This window comes from Nycticebus coucang, chromosome 12 (assembly GCF_027406575.1).
Source record: "Nycticebus coucang isolate mNycCou1 chromosome 12, mNycCou1.pri, whole genome shotgun sequence".
Lineage (NCBI taxonomy): Eukaryota > Metazoa > Chordata > Mammalia > Primates > Lorisidae > Nycticebus > Nycticebus coucang.
Genome location: NC_069791.1, coordinates 95,159,793 through 95,178,142, shown reverse-complemented (window position 1 = coordinate 95,178,142; position 18,350 = coordinate 95,159,793). Strand labels below are relative to the sequence as shown.

The 18,350-nt window shown below is 47.1% G+C and overlaps 1 protein-coding gene across 5 annotated transcripts in view; it reads left to right on the top strand.

Annotated features, from left to right (window-relative positions):
* Positions 1-18,350, top strand: part of ABCC1 (ATP binding cassette subfamily C member 1) — a 153,627-nt gene that overhangs the window by 123,727 nt on the left and 11,550 nt on the right. For all 5 annotated transcript variants that reach the window (XM_053557315.1, XM_053557314.1, XM_053557313.1 and 2 more), the window contains 7 exons: positions 520-610; positions 4,212-4,332; positions 6,483-6,690; positions 8,901-9,211; positions 15,275-15,474; positions 17,113-17,239; positions 17,798-17,899. In XM_053557315.1, the coding sequence (XP_053413290.1) occupies positions 520-610; positions 4,212-4,332; positions 6,483-6,690; positions 8,901-9,211; positions 15,275-15,474; positions 17,113-17,239; positions 17,798-17,899 (1,160 nt within the window). The remainder of the gene's footprint in view (positions 1-519; positions 611-4,211; positions 4,333-6,482; positions 6,691-8,900; positions 9,212-15,274; positions 15,475-17,112; positions 17,240-17,797; positions 17,900-18,350) is intronic.

Below are 18,350 nucleotides of genomic sequence, written 5' to 3'. Positions count from 1 at the left end.
TATTACTGGGGAAATAGCGACGCCCAGGTGCCCCTACCCAGGACTCTGATGACTTCCCTATAATCCGGCACCAGAATGGTTAACTCCTGCGACCTCTGTCTGTTGGCTGATGCCCTTGTCATACTGTTTATTTATTTTGAGCATCACCCCTATTTGGAAGCTTGGGAACCCCTGGCGTGGGTCCTTGTATCCCGTTCCCATTAATGAGGCTTGATGCTACAGACACTGTTGGCAGAGCTGGGTGTTCCCATCACTACTGGGACAGACTGCCTGCTTAGCCCCAGTACCCCAGCTGATGGGACCCTGGAGTTGCAAAGTGCCCTCCCTGCCCCAAGGGACCCGGCTCCAGATATTACATGTGCCACGGTGGGATAGCTGCCTGTGGCCTCAGCAGAGCAGCTTCACAGCGGCCATGTTATGTGCCATCTCTCCCTGCTACGATGGTTTTTCTTGCCTTTGGTTCTGGTATCTGGCTCCTAAAACCCTACTTGCCCTTTTTGTCCCTCTTTTTGCTACCAGGAATGACAGGTGTCAGCAGTCCAGGGAAAGAGGCCAAGCAGATGGAGAATGGCATGCTGGTGATGGACGCTGCAGCCAGGCAACCTCAGAGGTAAGTCCCTGTGGGGAGGCCCAGTCTGGGAGGAGCCTGCTCTGCCCATTGGGGTGCCAGCTGCCAGGCCTGCCCCACCTGAAGTGGCCTTCATCTCCCCAGGGGTCCAGGAAACATAGGCACTCTGCCTCCCCCCCAAATCCTCTGTGGGCCTCCCTTCCCAGAGTGCAAAGGCCTGAGGGGGAAGCCTGGCACTGTTCCTGCCAGGTGGCATGGCTCACACAGGCCTCATGATTCAGCCATTTGTCCTCACTTCTGGCACTTGAGTTCCCTACATGGTGTGGTTCTTTGCTCAGGTCACCAGAGGGGCCTGGAAGATTCAGCATCTGAGAATAAGCTTTTGATTTAAAATGGTCACAAGTCACAGCGACTGCTGTGTTTTGTGTACCACTAGGAGCCAAGCACAGTGCGAAGCTCTGTATAGCCTATTGAACCTGGAGGTGGTTACTGTCACCTTTTCATTGGATAGGCGAGCACCTGGGAGCTCTCCACAGGTCCTGCCACTGGAGAGAAGCCAGGCTTGGGTTTGAAGTCCAGCCTGTGAGCTAGTGCTCCTAAGTGCTGTGCTGGGATGCTTTGAAAGAAGTGGATTTGGGATGGATCAGTGTGTACTCAGAGGAGTGGCATGCCACAGGCTTTGTTGCTTAAACTGTCTGTGACTCAGGTTCCTCATCTGCCAACCAGGGCCAGGGGTGTGGTGAGGCTTACACTGTACGGTTTATGGGAAGCACTTAGAACAGTGTACCATTACCACTCAGTAAAAGCACTGTTCCTAGAACCCAGAGCTGGTTCTGATTCTGCCCTCTACTGCTCTCTGAAAGGTCACTCTTGCTTTCAGATTTGGGGGCCTTTTCTACCCACCTTGGGCTTAACCAAAGACCTTTACACAGATCTCATGGTTAAGGAAAGGATACACCTCCAGGCCCTAAAGAAGGCAGGTGCTGGAGCGTTTTATTTGGCCTTTGGGAAGTCTTATCCTGAGACACGGTTCTGGGGATGCAGTGATAAATCACGCAGGACCCCTCCCCTCGGGTAACTTTATATGGATGATAAGTAGACAGAGTGAGGAATATGAAGTTCTGCGAAGAGCCATAGCTGTGCTTTGCATGGCTTCTGTCATTTCTTATAAATAGCTTGATATTTCAACTTTTTCTGAACAGCATTGGAAGAACAGCCGATGGAAAGCACCATGTTTGCCGAGCACCCATCGGCTCTGTGTAGCTGAGAGACTGTTACCCCTTTAGACTTTGGTTCTTGGGTTCCCTGACAGCCTGCTGGCCCCCCTTTACTCACGTTCATGGGCCCACCAGCCATGGCTAGGGTGTGAGTTTGTCATGCCTGGGTCGAAGGGGACCTTTGAGAGGCTTCTGGGAAAAGAGGCTCCCTAAGAGTCATAGACCTTAAAAACTGGAAGGAACCTGAGAGAGAAGTTGCTATGGCAACCAAGGATGGGCTTTGAGGCTTCAGGCTCCAGCCCTCCCCTTCATCTGGAACAGCCTTGTTGCTTCTGTTCTAATAATTAGGGCTCCACTCAGGGTTTTAACCAAAAGGAAATGTTGGTAAAGTTCTAGGCTTAAAAATGAAATACATGCGTCCTTGTGGTCATGTACATCAGTAGTAAAGTACAAGGTGTACGGGCAGGAAGGGACCACACCACCTTGAGGCTGTGGTGTTACCTCTGGGTTTGGGAAGAAGAAATAAAGAATAGTAGAAAGTACAATATTTTTCATGTTTAATTTTGTCAATGGCATTAGTGCTTGTCTAATGCACTAATTTTTCTTTAAAGCGTTAAAGCAAATAGACAAAGTGTTACCATTTGTTACTTGTGGGTGGTGGGTATGTGGTATCTGTTTTATGTATTTTTTTTTTTTTTTGAGACAGAGTCTCACTTTCTTGCCCCTGGTAGAGTGCCATGGCATCAGCTCATGGCAACCTCAGACTCTTGGGCTCAAGTGATTCTCTTACCTCAGCTTCCCAAGAAGCTGGGACTACAGATGCCAGCCACAGTCCCCAGCTATTTTTAGAGACGAGGTCTGTCTCTTGCTCAGGCTGGTCTCAAACCCATGAGCTCAGGCAATCTACCCACCTTGGCCTCCTAGAGTGCTGGGATTACAGGCGTGAGCCACTGCACCTGGCCCTTGTTTTATGTATTTTGGGACCTATATCTTTAAAATATTTTAACACCAAAAATAAAATGATAGGCTGGGTGCCTATAGGTCAGTGGTTAGGGTGCCAGCCACATGCTCCTGGGTGGGTTCGAACCCTCCCGGGCCTGCTAAACAAACAAAATAGCTGGGCATTGTGGCGGGTGCCTATAGATCCAGCTACTAGGGAGGCTGAAGCAAGAGAATCGCTTGAGCCCAAGAGTCGGAGGTTGCTGTGAGCTATGATGCCACAGCACTCTACTGAGGGTGACAAAGTGAGACTCTGTCTCAATAAAAAATAAAATAAAATGATAAAAGATTCAGGAAAAAGACATGCATTTGCATACAGAAATGCTTATCATTGGCTCAGTGTCCATAGCACAGTGGTTACAGCGCCACCCACATACACCGAGGGTAGCTGGTTCAGACCTGGCCTAGGTCAGCTAAAACAACAATGACAACTGCAACAAAAAATAGCTGGGGGTTGTGGCGGGCGCTTATAGTCCCAGCTACTTGGGAGGCTAAGGCAAGAGACTCTGTTAAGCCCAAGAGTTGGAGGTTGCTGTGAGCTGTGACGCCACAAGGGCGACATAGAGACTGTGTCTAAAAAAAAAAAAAAGAGAGAGAAAGAAATGCTTATCATTTGCATATACATATAGAGAAAGGATGATAAAGGAAAGAGGATAAAATGTGAAGAATTGGTAAATCAAGATAAAGGATTTTCAGAGTTTCTTGTACTATTCTTGCAACTTTCCTTTAAATTTGAAATTACATGCAAATAAAGTTATCCCAAAATTAGAATTTTAGGAAATAAACTTAGATAAAATAAGTTGAGAGGGCTTGATGATCTTTCAAAAGGAAAAAGATCCAAAATGAACAAAACAGAAAGAAAAGCAGTAAGACAAAGTACCAACTAGTCAGTCTTAGGGTTTTACAGAGTGGCCTCGAGGGTGGGGACGCCTTGCCCCGGCTGCTATGGGAGAACTGTTCCTTTAAGCAGGAGCATCATTCAGAAAGCACTTTCTTTCTTTTTTTTTTTTTTATTGTTGGGGATTCATTGAGGGTACAATAAGCCAGGTTACCCTGATTGCAATTGTTAGGTAAAGTCCCTCTTGCAATCATGTCTTGCCCCCCAAAAGTGTGACACACACCAAGGCCCCACCCCCCTCCCTCCATCCCTCTTTCAGAAAGCACTTTCTGATCACCAGCCCTTCAGGGCATCATAGATGGCATTGCCCACAGCTCTCTCCTGCCCAAGACGTTCCCTTTCCCTGAGGACTTGTAACCTGGATGGGGTGGTGTGTGCACATATGTGCACTTGTTCACATGTGTGCTTACATGTGGGAATATCCCCTCTTATAGCCCTGGCTCAGACCCACTTGAGCAGCCCAAGCACTGGGTTGCTGGCCCTACCCAGGTGACCGTGCAGTTGACACCCCTGTGCTTCTCTCACCCAGACAGCTCAGCAGCTCCTCTTCCTACAGTGCGGACGTCAGCAGGCATCACAACAGCACAGCTGAGCTCAAGAAGGAAGAGACCTGGAAGCTGATGGAGGCGGACAAGGCCCAGACAGGGCAGGTGAGGTCTGGCTTCCTAGACAGTGACAGTGGCTGGAGTGTATGGAGCACACATTGTGTTAACTCACGGGTCTGGCGCCACAAGCTTATAAAGCTGTTTACAGTACCAGAAAACTGAGGCTGGAGAAGCTAAGTGGCCCAACCAAAGTCGCAACTGTTGAGTGCCAGAGCTGGGATTTGAACCCCTGCAGTCGGACCCCAGGATTGGCACTTTGCAGTCTCTGTTCTGCTGGCTCCTGCCTCACTTTGAGCAGTTCTGGAGCTCTCGATAGCTGTGGGCAACCTGGATACTTAAAATCAGTTGTGCATAAGGTGGTTTCAGGTTGTGCACAGACAGCACTAAAGAGCATTGCATGAAATAGAAGAATATTTTTTGTTTTTTTCATATTTCTTTTAGTCCATACGGTTGTATCCTGAGAAAGTCTCAGTTGGGTTGCTAGCCTGTCTTTAATACCCTGCAACTGCTGGCTTCTCTTTGGAACAAGGAGAGCAGGTTTCAAGCTCTTGTTTTATTGTTGTTGTTTTTTTTTTTTTAAAGATCATCTATTTGGGGGAAGTGTCCATAATTTTCCATTTATGGTATTGATCCAAAGTTTACTTTAAAAAAGTGGTTAACTTAAAAAAATATAGAGAATGGTGGGTTTTTTTCCCCCCAGTTTTTTTTAGCTGGGACTGGGTATGAACCTGCCACCTCCAGCATATGGGGCTGACGCCCTACTCCGTTGAGCCACAGGCACTGCTCAGAGAATGGCGTTTTTAAAATAAAAAATCAATGAGATTGGGGTACTTTCTCTTACATCTGCCGAGATGTGTCCAGAGCTCCTGGGAACCTGTACTCTCCAAACTTACCATCACAGCCAGGCTGTGGACAGGGGCAGAGGTGATATAGTGTTCCCTCTCACCTTGCTCTTACCCCCAACTCAAGGACTTGGGAAGGAAGGGCCAGAGATATCAGGCTCATTTAATCCTTATTTAATTCCCACATTAAGGCGATAAGTACCAGTGTTATCCCCCCTTTCATTTTTTAAATTTTTCTTTTTGAGACAGAGTCTCACTCCGCACCCTGAGTAGAGTGTCATGGTGTCAACAGCTCATACCAGCCTCAAACATCTGCCCTCAGATGATCCTATTCCCTCAACCTCCTCAGTAGCTGGGACTAGAGATACCATGCCCATCTAGGTTTTCTAGTTTTAGAAGAGTCAGGGTCTCACTTTTGCTCAGGCTGGTTTGTAATTTCTGAGCTCAAGTGATCCACCTGCCTTGGACTCCGGGAGTGCTGGGGTTACAGGTGTGAGCCACTGTGCCTGGCCTACCCCTACTTTTTCTACAAGGACTACTGAAGCCAGGGGCTTATAACTTGTCCCAGGTGGACCAAGATGGGGCTTGGCTCAGCATGTGCAGTGATTGCTGACCCGTGTGCCCACCTGTTCCTGTGGTCCCCTGTGGATGAGTTCCAAGGACAGTGGGCAGCTTGGCTGCCTGGTGAAGCGGAATGCTGAAGTCAGTGTGTTCTTCTCCCTCCCTTCCCCATCACCCACCAACTTCAATTTCCAGAATAGAGACTTAAAAAATCAAAAGGCAGCAGTCAGTTACACATCTGACTTGTCGTCTTACACCTTTGACCCTTCAGCTAGACCAGTGGTTCTCAACCTTCCTGATGCCACGGCCCTTTAATACAGTTCCTCTGGGTCGCGACCTACAGGTTGAGAACAGCTGAGCTAGACCATAGCCTCATAGCCTAGGGTGATTGTTAGGACACAGGATGCAGCATGAAGATGTTGACAGTGAGCACAGAGGGAAAAACGCTGGAGTTTGTGGAAGCTGACCAGGTGGCCTGGCGTGGCGTGGCGTAGCGGGGGCTGTGGCTTAAAGCAGGTCTCCTTGTCTCTGGTGTCAGGCTGTTTGCAGCCTTTCCCTATCTTTATATGCATCTCTGTGTGATAACTTGATGAAAGCCCCTCTAGCCTCACCTGGAAGCTCACAAGGGCAGAGAGCTTGACTTTGTTCACTGGTGACTCTTTACTGAATGACAGAGGGGGAGGGTGTTGTAGGTAGGAGCAAAGGGAGGCGGATCAGACTGCACAGCTGCTTCTGAAACGCTGACTTTGCCTGGGTGCATCTGATCAGCTGCTCTCTCTCCTGGGGTCCCAGGTCAAGCTGTCCGTGTACTGGACCTACATGAAGGCCATTGGGCTGTTCATCTCCTTTCTGAGCATCTTCCTCTTCCTGTGCAACCACGTTGCCTCCTTGGCTTCTAACTACTGGCTCAGTCGCTGGACTGACGACCCCATTGTCAACGGGACCCAGGAGCACACTAAAGTCCGTCTGAGTGTCTACGGAGCCCTGGGCGTTATGCAAGGTGGGTGCCATGGCCCCCTACCTGATTTGAGCTCCTATAACTGCTTCATGTCTCTTTGTAGAATTAGGTCCCCTGAGTCCTCAGGATTTTGCCAACCCCTAAACCAACCCAGATGAACAGCACCTGTCACATAGTAGACACAAATACCTGTGGACTGAATATTTCTTGAATGCTTTGTTGATGTGGCCCCAGGAGAGAGAATGGAGGAGAGCTTAGTGTGCCCACTTTATAGATGAGGCAAGTTGAAAACAGAGTCACCTGGGTGCCTCATGAGTTGGGAGGACTTCTTGCCCTCTGTTTCTTTGTCAGGGTGACAGAGCTTCTATGAAGTGACCTTTGTGGGGATGAGCTTATACTTGTAGTTCCCAACTGTTGGCAATCCTCCAGGGGACACTTGACAATATCTGGAGATAATTTCAGCTGTTATAGATTGGGAGATGCTGCTGTGCACCCTGCTGTGTGGTCCTGTGCTGGTCCCTAACAACAGCATCATACAGGCAGTCCTCAGGATACAAATGACATAGGTTTGTGTTTAAGTTGAATTTGTATGTAAGTTGGAACAGGTACATTGATCTATACCTATAATAGCCCCTGTTCGTAAGTGCAAGTTGTGAGTTGGATGTTTGTAACTGGGGTACTGCTGGTAGCTGAGGTTTACAGAGCATTTACTTAGTACCTGGCTCTGTTCTACACACTTTTTCATGTTTTAACTTACTTTATCCTTGTAGCAATCCTGTGAAGTAGGAGCTAATATTTTCCCCATTTTAGAGATGTAGAAAGTGAGGCCCAGAGAGGTTAAGTTGCTGCTCAGAGTCACCCAGCTCCAGCATGGCTACGCTGGCATCAGGTGGGGAGTCCAGCTTAGGCATCCGTGCTCTTAACCTCTGCACTGTGCAGGGTAGATGTGTGTGTGTGTGCTCACAGACACTGTATACACACCTGCATATGTTCCATGTCTCTGACACACACATGTATACTGTACATACATATGCTTGACACGTGCACACTTCCTGTATACCAAGTACACTGCCAGCATGGAGCCGTGGAGGATTTTCTTGAGGAAGTTTGTATTTGTCAGTTTTGAATACCTAAATTGAAGTCACTGCCAGCCAGGGACTTTACATTCCACAATGCTCCAAGGTGAATGTCATTGTCACCATTTTGTGGATGAAGAAACCGAGGAGCAGACAGATTAAAGGACCTGCAGAAAGCCCCACTGCTGGTAAAATGCGGAGAATGATTTGGCAGTGTTGGTTTCAGAGCCTGTCATTTTAACACCTACCTCTCTGGGTTCTTCCTGACTTATAAGGCCAAGGCAGAAGCTGTGTCCCTGTGAAATTTCCATTCTGGAAAAAACAGTACCCTACTGCGTTGTGTGGAAAAGCCACAAATATCTCACAACCTCCAGGAGATGGCTTTAAAAAAAGAAAAAACATTGCTGGAAGGGCAGACATACTATTTTTTGAGTTTCTCGATCCCTGCCTTCCCCTCCTTCTGCTATTAGGTAGGGCAGAGGACTATGGCCTTCAAATTATAATTGAGAGAAGGTCAAGGACAGGTCAAATTAGCAGGACAGAAAGGGTATGGTTTTGGACTGAGCTCACACAGCAATGGTATCTGTTCTTGAGCAGTGATATCTTTCTAGTACAGTAGTCCCAAGCTATGGGTGGCTATTTTAAATTCAATTAATGAAATATTAAATTTAATTAATGAAATATTAAATAAAATTTAGTAATTTGATTGGTCTAGATACATTTCAAGTGCTCAGTAGCTGTCAGCAGCTACTGGCTATCATATTGGTCAGTCAGCCATAGACCATTTCCCTCAGTGCAGAAAGTTCTATTGGACAGCGCTGGTCTAGAAGAATATGACATACGGATTGAGAGCATGACTCTGGAGCAGGCTGAACTAAAATCCCAGCTCTGCTTCTGGCTGAGTATGTTAAGAGCAGAAGAATACAACCATCAGGGTTTTGGTTTTCTTATCTGTACAATGCATAGTAATTTTAGAGTTGTCATAAAAATCAGATACATGTAAATGCCCAGCAGTGCTTAGCATGTAGTAAGTGCTGTCTAAATGGTAGCCACTGTCATTATTATTCTTAGAAGTTGGGAGTCCAGGTCTGCTTTGTGCACATGGCTGCTCCCTGCAGCGGGCGACCCCTGCCTGGCTCCCTCCCCACTGCCGAGTTTAACTCCAGATGTCTGCAGGTTTCGCAGTGTTCGGCTACTCCATGGCGGTGTCCATAGGAGGGATCTATGCGTCCCGCCGTCTGCACCTGGATCTGCTGCATAATGTCCTGAGGTCACCCATGAGCTTCTTCGAGCGGACTCCCAGTGGGAACCTGGTGAACCGCTTCTCCAGGGAGCTGGACACAGTGGACTCGATGATCCCGCAGGTCATCAAGATGTTCATGGGCTCCCTGTTCAACGTGGTGGGCGCCTGCATCATCATCCTGCTGGCCACGCCCATCGCGGCCGTTGTCATCCCACCGCTGGGCCTCCTGTACTTCTTTGTCCAGGTACGGGTGGGGTCGTGCTGTCCAGAATGAGTCCGGCTGTGTCTTGTGCTCCCATGTCACCTAAAGTGCTATTTCATCTCACCATTTCAACCATGTGGAGGTGTTGAGGATTTGCGGAGGCAGTTTGTATTTGTTTTTGTCAGTTTTGAATACCTTAATTGAATATTTTTAGCTTGCAGTAACCAAATGTACTTTTTTTCAAATGCACTTTTTTTCTAATAGGCTTTATTTTATTTTTCGAGCCACAAATTAGCAAAGGAAACAAAACCTATAATTATAAAGACATGTTCGTTATTAAAATTTTGTGAGGTATGAAATTCTTAGTTCCTAAACCTCCTGCAGTTAATGGAGACATTATCTTTTTTTGGTGGGGAGAGATGGCTGCTAGAGTTCTAGCCATCACATCTATATTTCAAATAGTGAGACCGGCAAGAGGCACAGGGGAAGGGAGCATATGGTCACGGAATCACCACTGTCCCTTTAAATACAATAGTCCCCCTTTATCCACGGGAACTATGTTCCAAGACCCACAGTGGATGCCCGAAACCACAGTCAGTACCAACCCCTACATATACTGGGTTTTTTCCTATACATCTCCCTGTGATAGTTTAATTTGTAAACTAGGCAGAGTAAGAGATTAACAACAGTGATAAGAAGTTAGAACAACTATAAAAATATGTCAGCGTATGGTTACCATACTCTTATGCTTTGGGTCATTATTAGATAAAATAAGGTTATTTGAGTATAGGCGCTACAATGCTTGGTGGTTGGCCTGGTAAGTGAGAGAGCTAGTGAGGGACTAACGAGCAGGTGGTGTCTACAGCGTGAACGCCCTGGACAAAAAGGATTCACACCCTGGGTGGGACAGGGCAGGACAGTGTAAGATTTCATCACATTACCCATAATTTAAAACATAGTTATTTCTAGAATTTTTTGCTTCCTAAGTTTGGACCTCAGTTGACCACATGTAAGTGAAACCTTAGAAAAGGGGAAGCCACTGTACATCTGGTTGTCCAGAACCTAGTCATGTGACCACCTCTATTTGCAAGGGAGGCCAGAAGTGAAGTGTAGTTTTTTAGCTGGGCATATTGCGGCTCCCAGGAAAAAGTTTCTGTTGAGAAAGAGAAAGGGCGATACGATGTGAGCAGTTAAGTCACTGCCATGTCCTTTCTGTAGAAGCGATTATCATATGTTCTTTGGTACTTATGGTTTCTTGGGTTATTGTGGTACAGATTGTGTTTCCATTTGGCAGGTGAACATGTGGAGGTCAGAGAGGAGAGGCACCTCGCCCATGTGGCAGAGCTGAGAGTATGACCCCAAGCCTCTCTGATTCCAAAGCTTGTGCCTTTACTTACCCATAAGTAAGTAAATCAGCTGCAGCTCATTTACCAGGAGAGAGTGGTGGTTGAGACGGGGCCTTCTGGCTACAACACAGAATAAGAGTAAGACGTAGGAGGTGCACCGTGACTCCAGTTCCTGGTCTGTCCGTGTATCCTCTTAAGATGGGTGCCATCTTTTGTTTTGAAAAATTATCACCTGGGCGGCGCCTGTGGCTCAGTCGGTAAGGCGCCGGCCCCATATACCGAGAGTGGCGGGTTCAAACCCAGCCCCGGCCAAACTGCAACAAAAAAATAGCCGGGCGTTGTGGCGGGCGCCTGTAGTCCCAGCTACTCGGGAGGCTGAGGCAAGAAAATCACTTGGGCCCAGGAGTTGGAGGTTGCTGTGAGCTGGGTGAGGCCACGGCACTCTACTGAGGGCCATAAAGTGAGACTCTGTCTCTACAAAAAAAAAAAAAAAAAGAAAAAAATCATCACCTAACTAAACTAATCATCAACATTTACTAAAAATGTTATGTGCACTCATACTATGACTGGAAATTTTCCTAAAAGAACAAAACAGGCCAAATGAGATGTTTGAGGCAGCTTAGGTTCCTGGCAGTAGCGAGACCTTGGGTGTGCCATGGAGCCATGTAGTGCTTACCAGGGATAATTAGGAAGACACTGTTCTTTTACCGCCAACAATTTTGTTTTTAAAGAGCAATGGAAATGAATTTAGCAAAGGCCCAACTTGTATATACACTGTCATTGTAACTGAGACAAAACGCTTAATGTGTGTGGGCAGGGCTGGAAAGGGAGGCAGAGACAGGAAAACGTCACCTTTCTAAGGGCTGGGATTACAGGAGAATTTCATTTTTTAATGGCTTTTGGCTACATGTACATTTACCCTCTAACCCAGGGGTCCTCAAACTTTTTAAACAGGGGCCAGTTCACTGTCCCTCAGACCATTGGAGGGCCGGACTATAGTTTAAAAAAATACTATGAACAAATTCCTATGCACACTGCACATACCTTATTTTGAAGTAAAAAAACACAACGAGAACAAATACAATCACACCGCCTCATGGGGCCTGCAGGCCGTAGTTTGAGGACCCCTGCAAAACAGTCTCACTTCCAACTATATGTGCAAAAAAAAAAAAGAAAACAAAGTGCTAGAATGTTCTCAGCATCTTGATTCCTAATATCCCCAAACTAGAAGCAACTAAAATGTCCATTAATGGGAGCATGGGTAAATAAATTGTGGTGTGGCCAATACAATAGAAATGGTTCAGCAGTAAAAAGGAAGGAAAACATACGACAATGGGGATGAGTTAGAGTGAGCAAAGTACGTCAGACCCAGAGGGTGCAGGCTGAGATTTCATTTATATGATGTGCAAGCACAGGGGAAACAGACCTCTGGTGACAGAAGTTGAATAGTGGCTCTCCCTCAGGGTAGGGGGATTATTAATGTAGGAGACAAAAGGGAATTTTCTGGGGTGCCAGAAACATGCTGTATTTTGATCAGGTTTTGGTAATGCAATGTAGATCAATATAGAACTTAGTCGAGTTGTATGCATGAAGATTCAGTGTACTTTATGTACATGTATCTATTAGAAAGTAGCTTTTAGATGTATGTTTATATAGACATGCATACAGATACTCTTTTGGTAAAAGATCTAAAGTTATACCCTGGCATTTGAATAGCACTTATCTTGGGATAATAGATTTGTGATTTATGTAATTTTTTTTTTTTTTTTTTGTAGAGACAGAGTCTCACTCTACCGCCCTTGGGTAGAGTGCCGTGGCGTCACACGGCTCACAGCAACCTCTAACTCTCGGGCTTACGCGATTCTCTTGCCTCAGCCTCCCGAGTAGCTGGGACTACAGGCGCCCGCCACAACGCCCGGCTATTTTTTTTTTTTTTGTTGCAGTTTGGCCGGGGCCAGGTTTGAACCCACCACCCTCGGCATACGGGGCCGGCGCCCTACTCACTGAGCCACAGGCGCCGCCCCGATTTATGTAATTTTTTTTACATCAGTGTCACCCCCCCCCCACTTTGTTTTTTTTTTTTTTGGAGATAGGGTCTCATCACCACCTAGGCTAGAGTGCAGCGGCCTCATTATGGCTCACTGCAGCCTCAAATTCTGTGGCTCAAGCAATCTTCATCTCTCAGCTTCTAGAGTAGCAGGGGCTATAGTCGTGTGCCACAATGTCTGGCTAATTTTTTTTTTCTGGTCTCACTGTGTTGCCCAGGCTGACCTTGAACTCCTGGCCTCAAGCAATCTGACCCCTTTAGCCTCCCAAAGTGCTAGGATTACAGGTTGAGCCACTACACCTAGCCCCCTAAAGTTTTTTATTAATGTACAATATTTTGTTCTTGTTACAAAAGCAACTCCCTTTAATAAAAAAGGTAATGTAAGAGGGAAGATGGTGCAGAGTTCTGTTGGAGGTTCGGTGTTGCTGGAATAAAGCATTTCTGCCCTGGGGACTTGTTTGACCTCCCCGAAAAACACTCAGCAGCGTCTTAGCTGTCAGCCTGTTGCCTGGTACAGGGCAGCTGCTTGTCCACTGGCTGTGTTTATTCATGATCTTCAGCCACTGCCTTGGTCTCTGAATGAGAAATCCCCGTCCAGGAGGTAGTTGTTCTCCTGGACTAGAGTTAAAAAGAGAAGTGAATAATTAATAATAATAATAAAAAAAATCTGATCGTTCCTGAACAGACATTCATCTCAAGTTAGAGTTTTCTAGAAACTAAGATTCTGAGGCGTGACAAATGAAGGAAGTTGAAGAGGTGAAACATTTTAGAGTAATTTGCATCTAGAATGTTTAGGAAAAAAGTCAGGGAGGGAGGAGGTAACGTCAAGGGTCAGGTGGGCCTTTGGCCATGCCAGGGGTCTGGATTTCATTCAAGGTGGTGGGACCTGGTGGACAGGGGACATCTGATCCATATTCCAGGAATTGGCAGAGCAGCATTTCTGAAACCACCTGGGTTTCTGGGGCCCCGGAGGGCTGCTTGCCTGTGGGTTCTAATATTGTAACCCCAGCTGTCATCCAGAAAGACCACTGATCACACAGGCCTTATAACAAGCACCTGTTACTTTAGTGCTCTCTGTTGAAGGACTTGACCCCCAAATGGCCCACTCTACCTGGCACAGGGCAGGAGGCAGGGAGGCTAAGCCCCGACAACCCTTTGTTAGTTTGTCCAGCTATGATAAGCAATTGTATGTACATTGCCTTTGGAATAGGGAACACCAGTCTCACAGGTCCATTCGGATTTGTCCAGATGAGGAAACTGAGGCCAAGAGAGCTCAGTGTCCTCAAATGGCCAATCCAGTGTCTGTTCCGTGGCTCCTGGAAGCTTCCAGAGGGTGGTTGGATTTTGTTCTGTCTCCACCAAGACCTGTTGGGTGACTGTCTGTGCTTAGGGCTGGCTGAATGCCCAGCTTGGGTGGGTGCAGAGCAGATGAGGTGTTTGCCTGTAAGGATGCTGGGGCAGCCCATGAAATGTGGTGTCTCCATGACACAGGAGCTGGCTCGGTGTGCTCCAGGGTTGGTTCGCATGGGTAGGGTAAGGAGGGCCCCCCCATTGAATGACATTTGCACTACTGTCTGCTGGGCAGTGAGGAATGGACTGGACAGGATGGAGATGGTAGTGGAGGCAAGGGAGCATAGAAGGCAGGTGGCCAGTGGGGTGCAGGGTAAAGGTGCAGGATTAGGTCAGCTGGGAGAGCTAAGAGCCTGGTGCCAGCCGCTCCTGAGGACATGGAGGGAAGGGTGATGAGATTTACTTTATCCTTATGGGCATGTCTGCTTGGGTGAGTATGCTGGAACTGACCATCTCATGGGCACAGTCACAGCTGAGGAGATGTTAAACAGGCAGAATCCTGTCACTTAATGATAACCATGGTCACCATCTGATTGATGGTGTTAGGTCAAATCATGCAATACTGCTGATACTCATCTGTTTCTTACCTGCAAAAACATTTCTTATGGTTCAACCTAATATTTCCAGGCACTGTGCTTAGTGACATCTTGTGTTTATATGATACACCACCTATGTGTGCATGCAAAAATAGGACATATTACACATACAACTGGGATTCTTACATGTCACCCTCACAGCGGCCCTGTGAAGCCAGCCTTGTTACTCCCATTTTACAGAGAAGGAAACCAGGGCCCTCAGGAATAAATCACTGGCTGTGTTTACTTTATTAATTGACGGCAGAGTCAGCATTTGTACCAAAGTCTGGTTAATCTCGAGACTTTTACCTTAACCGAAGCTACTGGGTCCATAAAACCCTAGCAATTGGAGGCGTCAGAGTGCCTGTACATAGAGGTTAGAACTTCGCAGCCAGGCTGTCAGGGTTTGAATCCGTGTGACCCTGGGAAGGGATAGTTAATGAGCCTCTTCTTGCCTTAGTTAACTCATCATGAAGTAGCAATGAACACTGCATAGGTTGTGTGTGTGTGAGAGAGCATTAAATGAGCTGATGTGTGTAAAAATCCTTAGAACCGTGCTGGGATGGTGTGCTCTACGTAGCGTGAGCCGTTATCGTCCCTGTTGTCATTGTCCCTGGCACTGTGCCTGTGGTTCACAGGTAAGCAGGACCCCGTCAGAGCAGCCCAGCGCCAATGTCCAGCTTCCCGAGGTACAGGTTACACCCAGACTTTATCGAGGTCTGTCCTCGGAGGGTGAAATGAGGGGAACTTGGCCACCTCTCACCGTCTGTTCTCTCCCACACTCCAGAGGTTCTACGTGGCCTCCTCCCGGCAGCTTAAGCGCCTCGAGTCAGTCAGCCGCTCCCCGGTGTACTCACACTTCAACGAGACCTTGCTGGGGGTCAGTGTCATCCGCGCCTTCGAGGAGCAGGAACGCTTTACCCGCCAGAGTGACCTGAAGGTGGACGAGAATCAGAAGGCCTATTACCCCAGCATCGTGGCCAACAGGTGGGCATGCGGGCTGTGGGGGTGTTGCGGAAGCCCTCTGAGAGCCTTGTCACACTGCCCCATCCTTCCATGTGCTTTCGTCCTGGTTGTAAAGCCAAACTCAGGTGCCCTCAGAGAGGATGGGCTGATATGGGGAGAGGCGGGGTCAGACCAGCTGTCACAAGCAGACAGGGGCATGGTGACCATGCAGCCCCAGGGGCATTTCAGTGCAGGGACAGAGTCCTTCTGGAGTCAGAAAACTATGAAGGGGCCGTCCTTTAACTCTCATCCCGGTGATGCAAAGTCTGTAGCAATAGACTCTGCTACTGAGTATGTCTGTATCCCAGTTCTTGGCAGGGGGAGATCAGACACACCCATGAGGTGTGGTGCAGTTGATCACCATGTGAGATCGCCATCTTGTGGATTAAACACGAATAACTTTGATCCAGAAAAGGGCAGAAGTTTGCTAATTATTTGCTGAATTTAGGGAAGCATCTGACTTATCGCTAAAGTAGCATCCTGCTTATTACCCATTTGCATCCTGATATACGACTTTGAAAAAGTAACAGTGCCCTGGAAGTGACCATGACCAGTATAATCCCACAGTGTATGGCTGCGTGGACAGTGCCTGACTTCCTAGAGGCCTTGGCTTCCCTTGCAGAATGTTTAGGGAGTTTGTTACTATTGAATGTGTCTGTCTGAGTATCTCACCCACATGAAGTCAGTCAGGTAGATCCTTAAGGGCAGTTGTGGTAAGAGGATGGACTACCATGTCCCTAGAATGCTTTCAGGGTTGTCCACTGGGCTGCATGCAGATTATTTGAGGACTATTTTACCTTTCTGTGGTGTTGGATATCATGAAAAGTACGCACGGACTTTTTTCCCCTTCATCAGCTTTTGTTAGTGTTTGTGTGTTTAATGTGTGGCCCACAACAGCTTCTCTTTTCCAATGTTCAGCAGAAAAGAAAAAAGTTGGACACCTCTGAAATAGTCCCCTTAAAAATAGTCCTAGTGCTATATGATACTGTACAAAAGTTAGCTTTAATTTCTTCTCAGCCTTTTGGCTAAAAGTTAGCTTTAAACAAATATGATATCTATTTATATCTTAAGAGGGAAAAGAATACATTGTAAAGTTTCTTAATTAGGAGGAGTGTGGGTCTGGGAACATCCCAGGTGGTTTGTCTCTCTTTCCCCTCTCAGATCCCTCTGGGGCCAAGTTATTTTACACTTGATCTTAGCCCCAAGTCTGAGAAGTGATTATGGTCACTTGAAATCAGTAGTGCCTCTTGACAAGTGATGACTTGTTAGCACTTCGAAAATTTCAAGAGTGTCTTTATAAAAAATAAATGTATTTAAGTGTGATAGGTATGGGTGTATAAAGGCGTCATTGAGAAGGAATTGGTTCTTAAAAAGGCACACTTCAGGTTCCTGGGAAGACTGCCCCCGGAGAAAAATGTTGTTTCTTTCGCCCTTCTTTCCCCATTGCCTGGGAAACGTATTTCAGACAAGCAGTGCTGAGAAGGACCTCTCTGTGGAACTGCTGGGGAGTTTTTTCTGTTAGCAAAGGATTCCCCTCATCCCCATGAACTGGAGGCTGGGTCTCTGAAAGCTGACTCCGTTTTGTGTGTGTCTGTCCTTTGCCTCTGCGTCTGGGTGCAGGTGGCTGGCCATACGGCTGGAGTATGTTGGCAACTGCATCGTCCTGTTTGCTGCCCTGTTCTCAGTGATCTCCCGGCACAGTCTCAGAGCCGGCCTGGTGGGCCTTTCAGTGTCTTACTCATTGCAGGTAAGAGGGACATGCTCAGCTGGGTTGTTGAAGTCTGTTAATAGGGAGGCCAATTGTCTGGTTTCTTTGCTTTGAATTCCTGCAGGAGTAGGGGAGAAGAAAGGAGAGAGGGGGTTGGAGGTGTAAGTACAGAGCCTGCTGACCAGCTGGAGCAGCAGAGGAATTTGACATATGGCAGGGATTCCCCCCCCCCATCAGTGAAGGCGACTCCTTGGTGGCCCAAGAGGATGCTTCCAGCTACAAGGGAAATGCCTTTAAAACAGAATTTCCCTCTAAGCACTGCTTGAGCTGCATCTCACAAACTTTGATGCATTATGTTTTCATATTATCATCTAGTTCAAAGTATTTTCTAATTTCCTTTCTGATTACTTGGGTGGCCCATGGGTTATTTGGAAAACGTGGTGCTTACTTACGAGATGCAGCATGGCAAGTCATGGAGGTATCTGGGGTTGCTGACCTCTCTACCTTCCTTATTTGAAATGTTTCATAATTCATACCTGTTGAACATGAAGCAACACTTGCTTGCTCTAGAAATGCCACATGACTCTTTCACTGCAGGTCACCGCGTACTTGAACTGGCTGGTTCGGATGTGGTCTGAGACGGAGACCAACATTGTGGCTGTGGAGAGACTCAAGGAGTATTCAGAGACGGAGAAGGAGGTAAGGCCTTCCCCATGCATCTTTACCCTAAAGAGCTCTCTGAGCCATAGCTTCCCCCTCTGAGGGGGAAGGAAAGTTGGATACCCCACCAGATAAGTCCCTCTTAGGCTTATCCAGTCTGTCTGTAGCACCTACTTAGAACTACCTAGCTTTAGGATGAGAAGACAGTTTACAGTTACCCCAGCTTTCCCCAAGGTATGGTTATGGCATTCTGTGCCGGCGTTCAGACAGCATTCATCACATAATGAAGAATTTTTCCTCTTTTAATTCTTTCATATCTTTTGTTACTATCACAGGGAAAGTCTTAGTTTGGTGCTAGTGCGTCTTTAGCACCACACTTAATAGAGAGTAAGATAAATAGCAGATAAGCAGATAAATAGCAGCCTTCAAGCACAGAGCCTTCAACAGGCAACCTCTCTCTAACAGCAGTCACCCATTATGTATTTATATG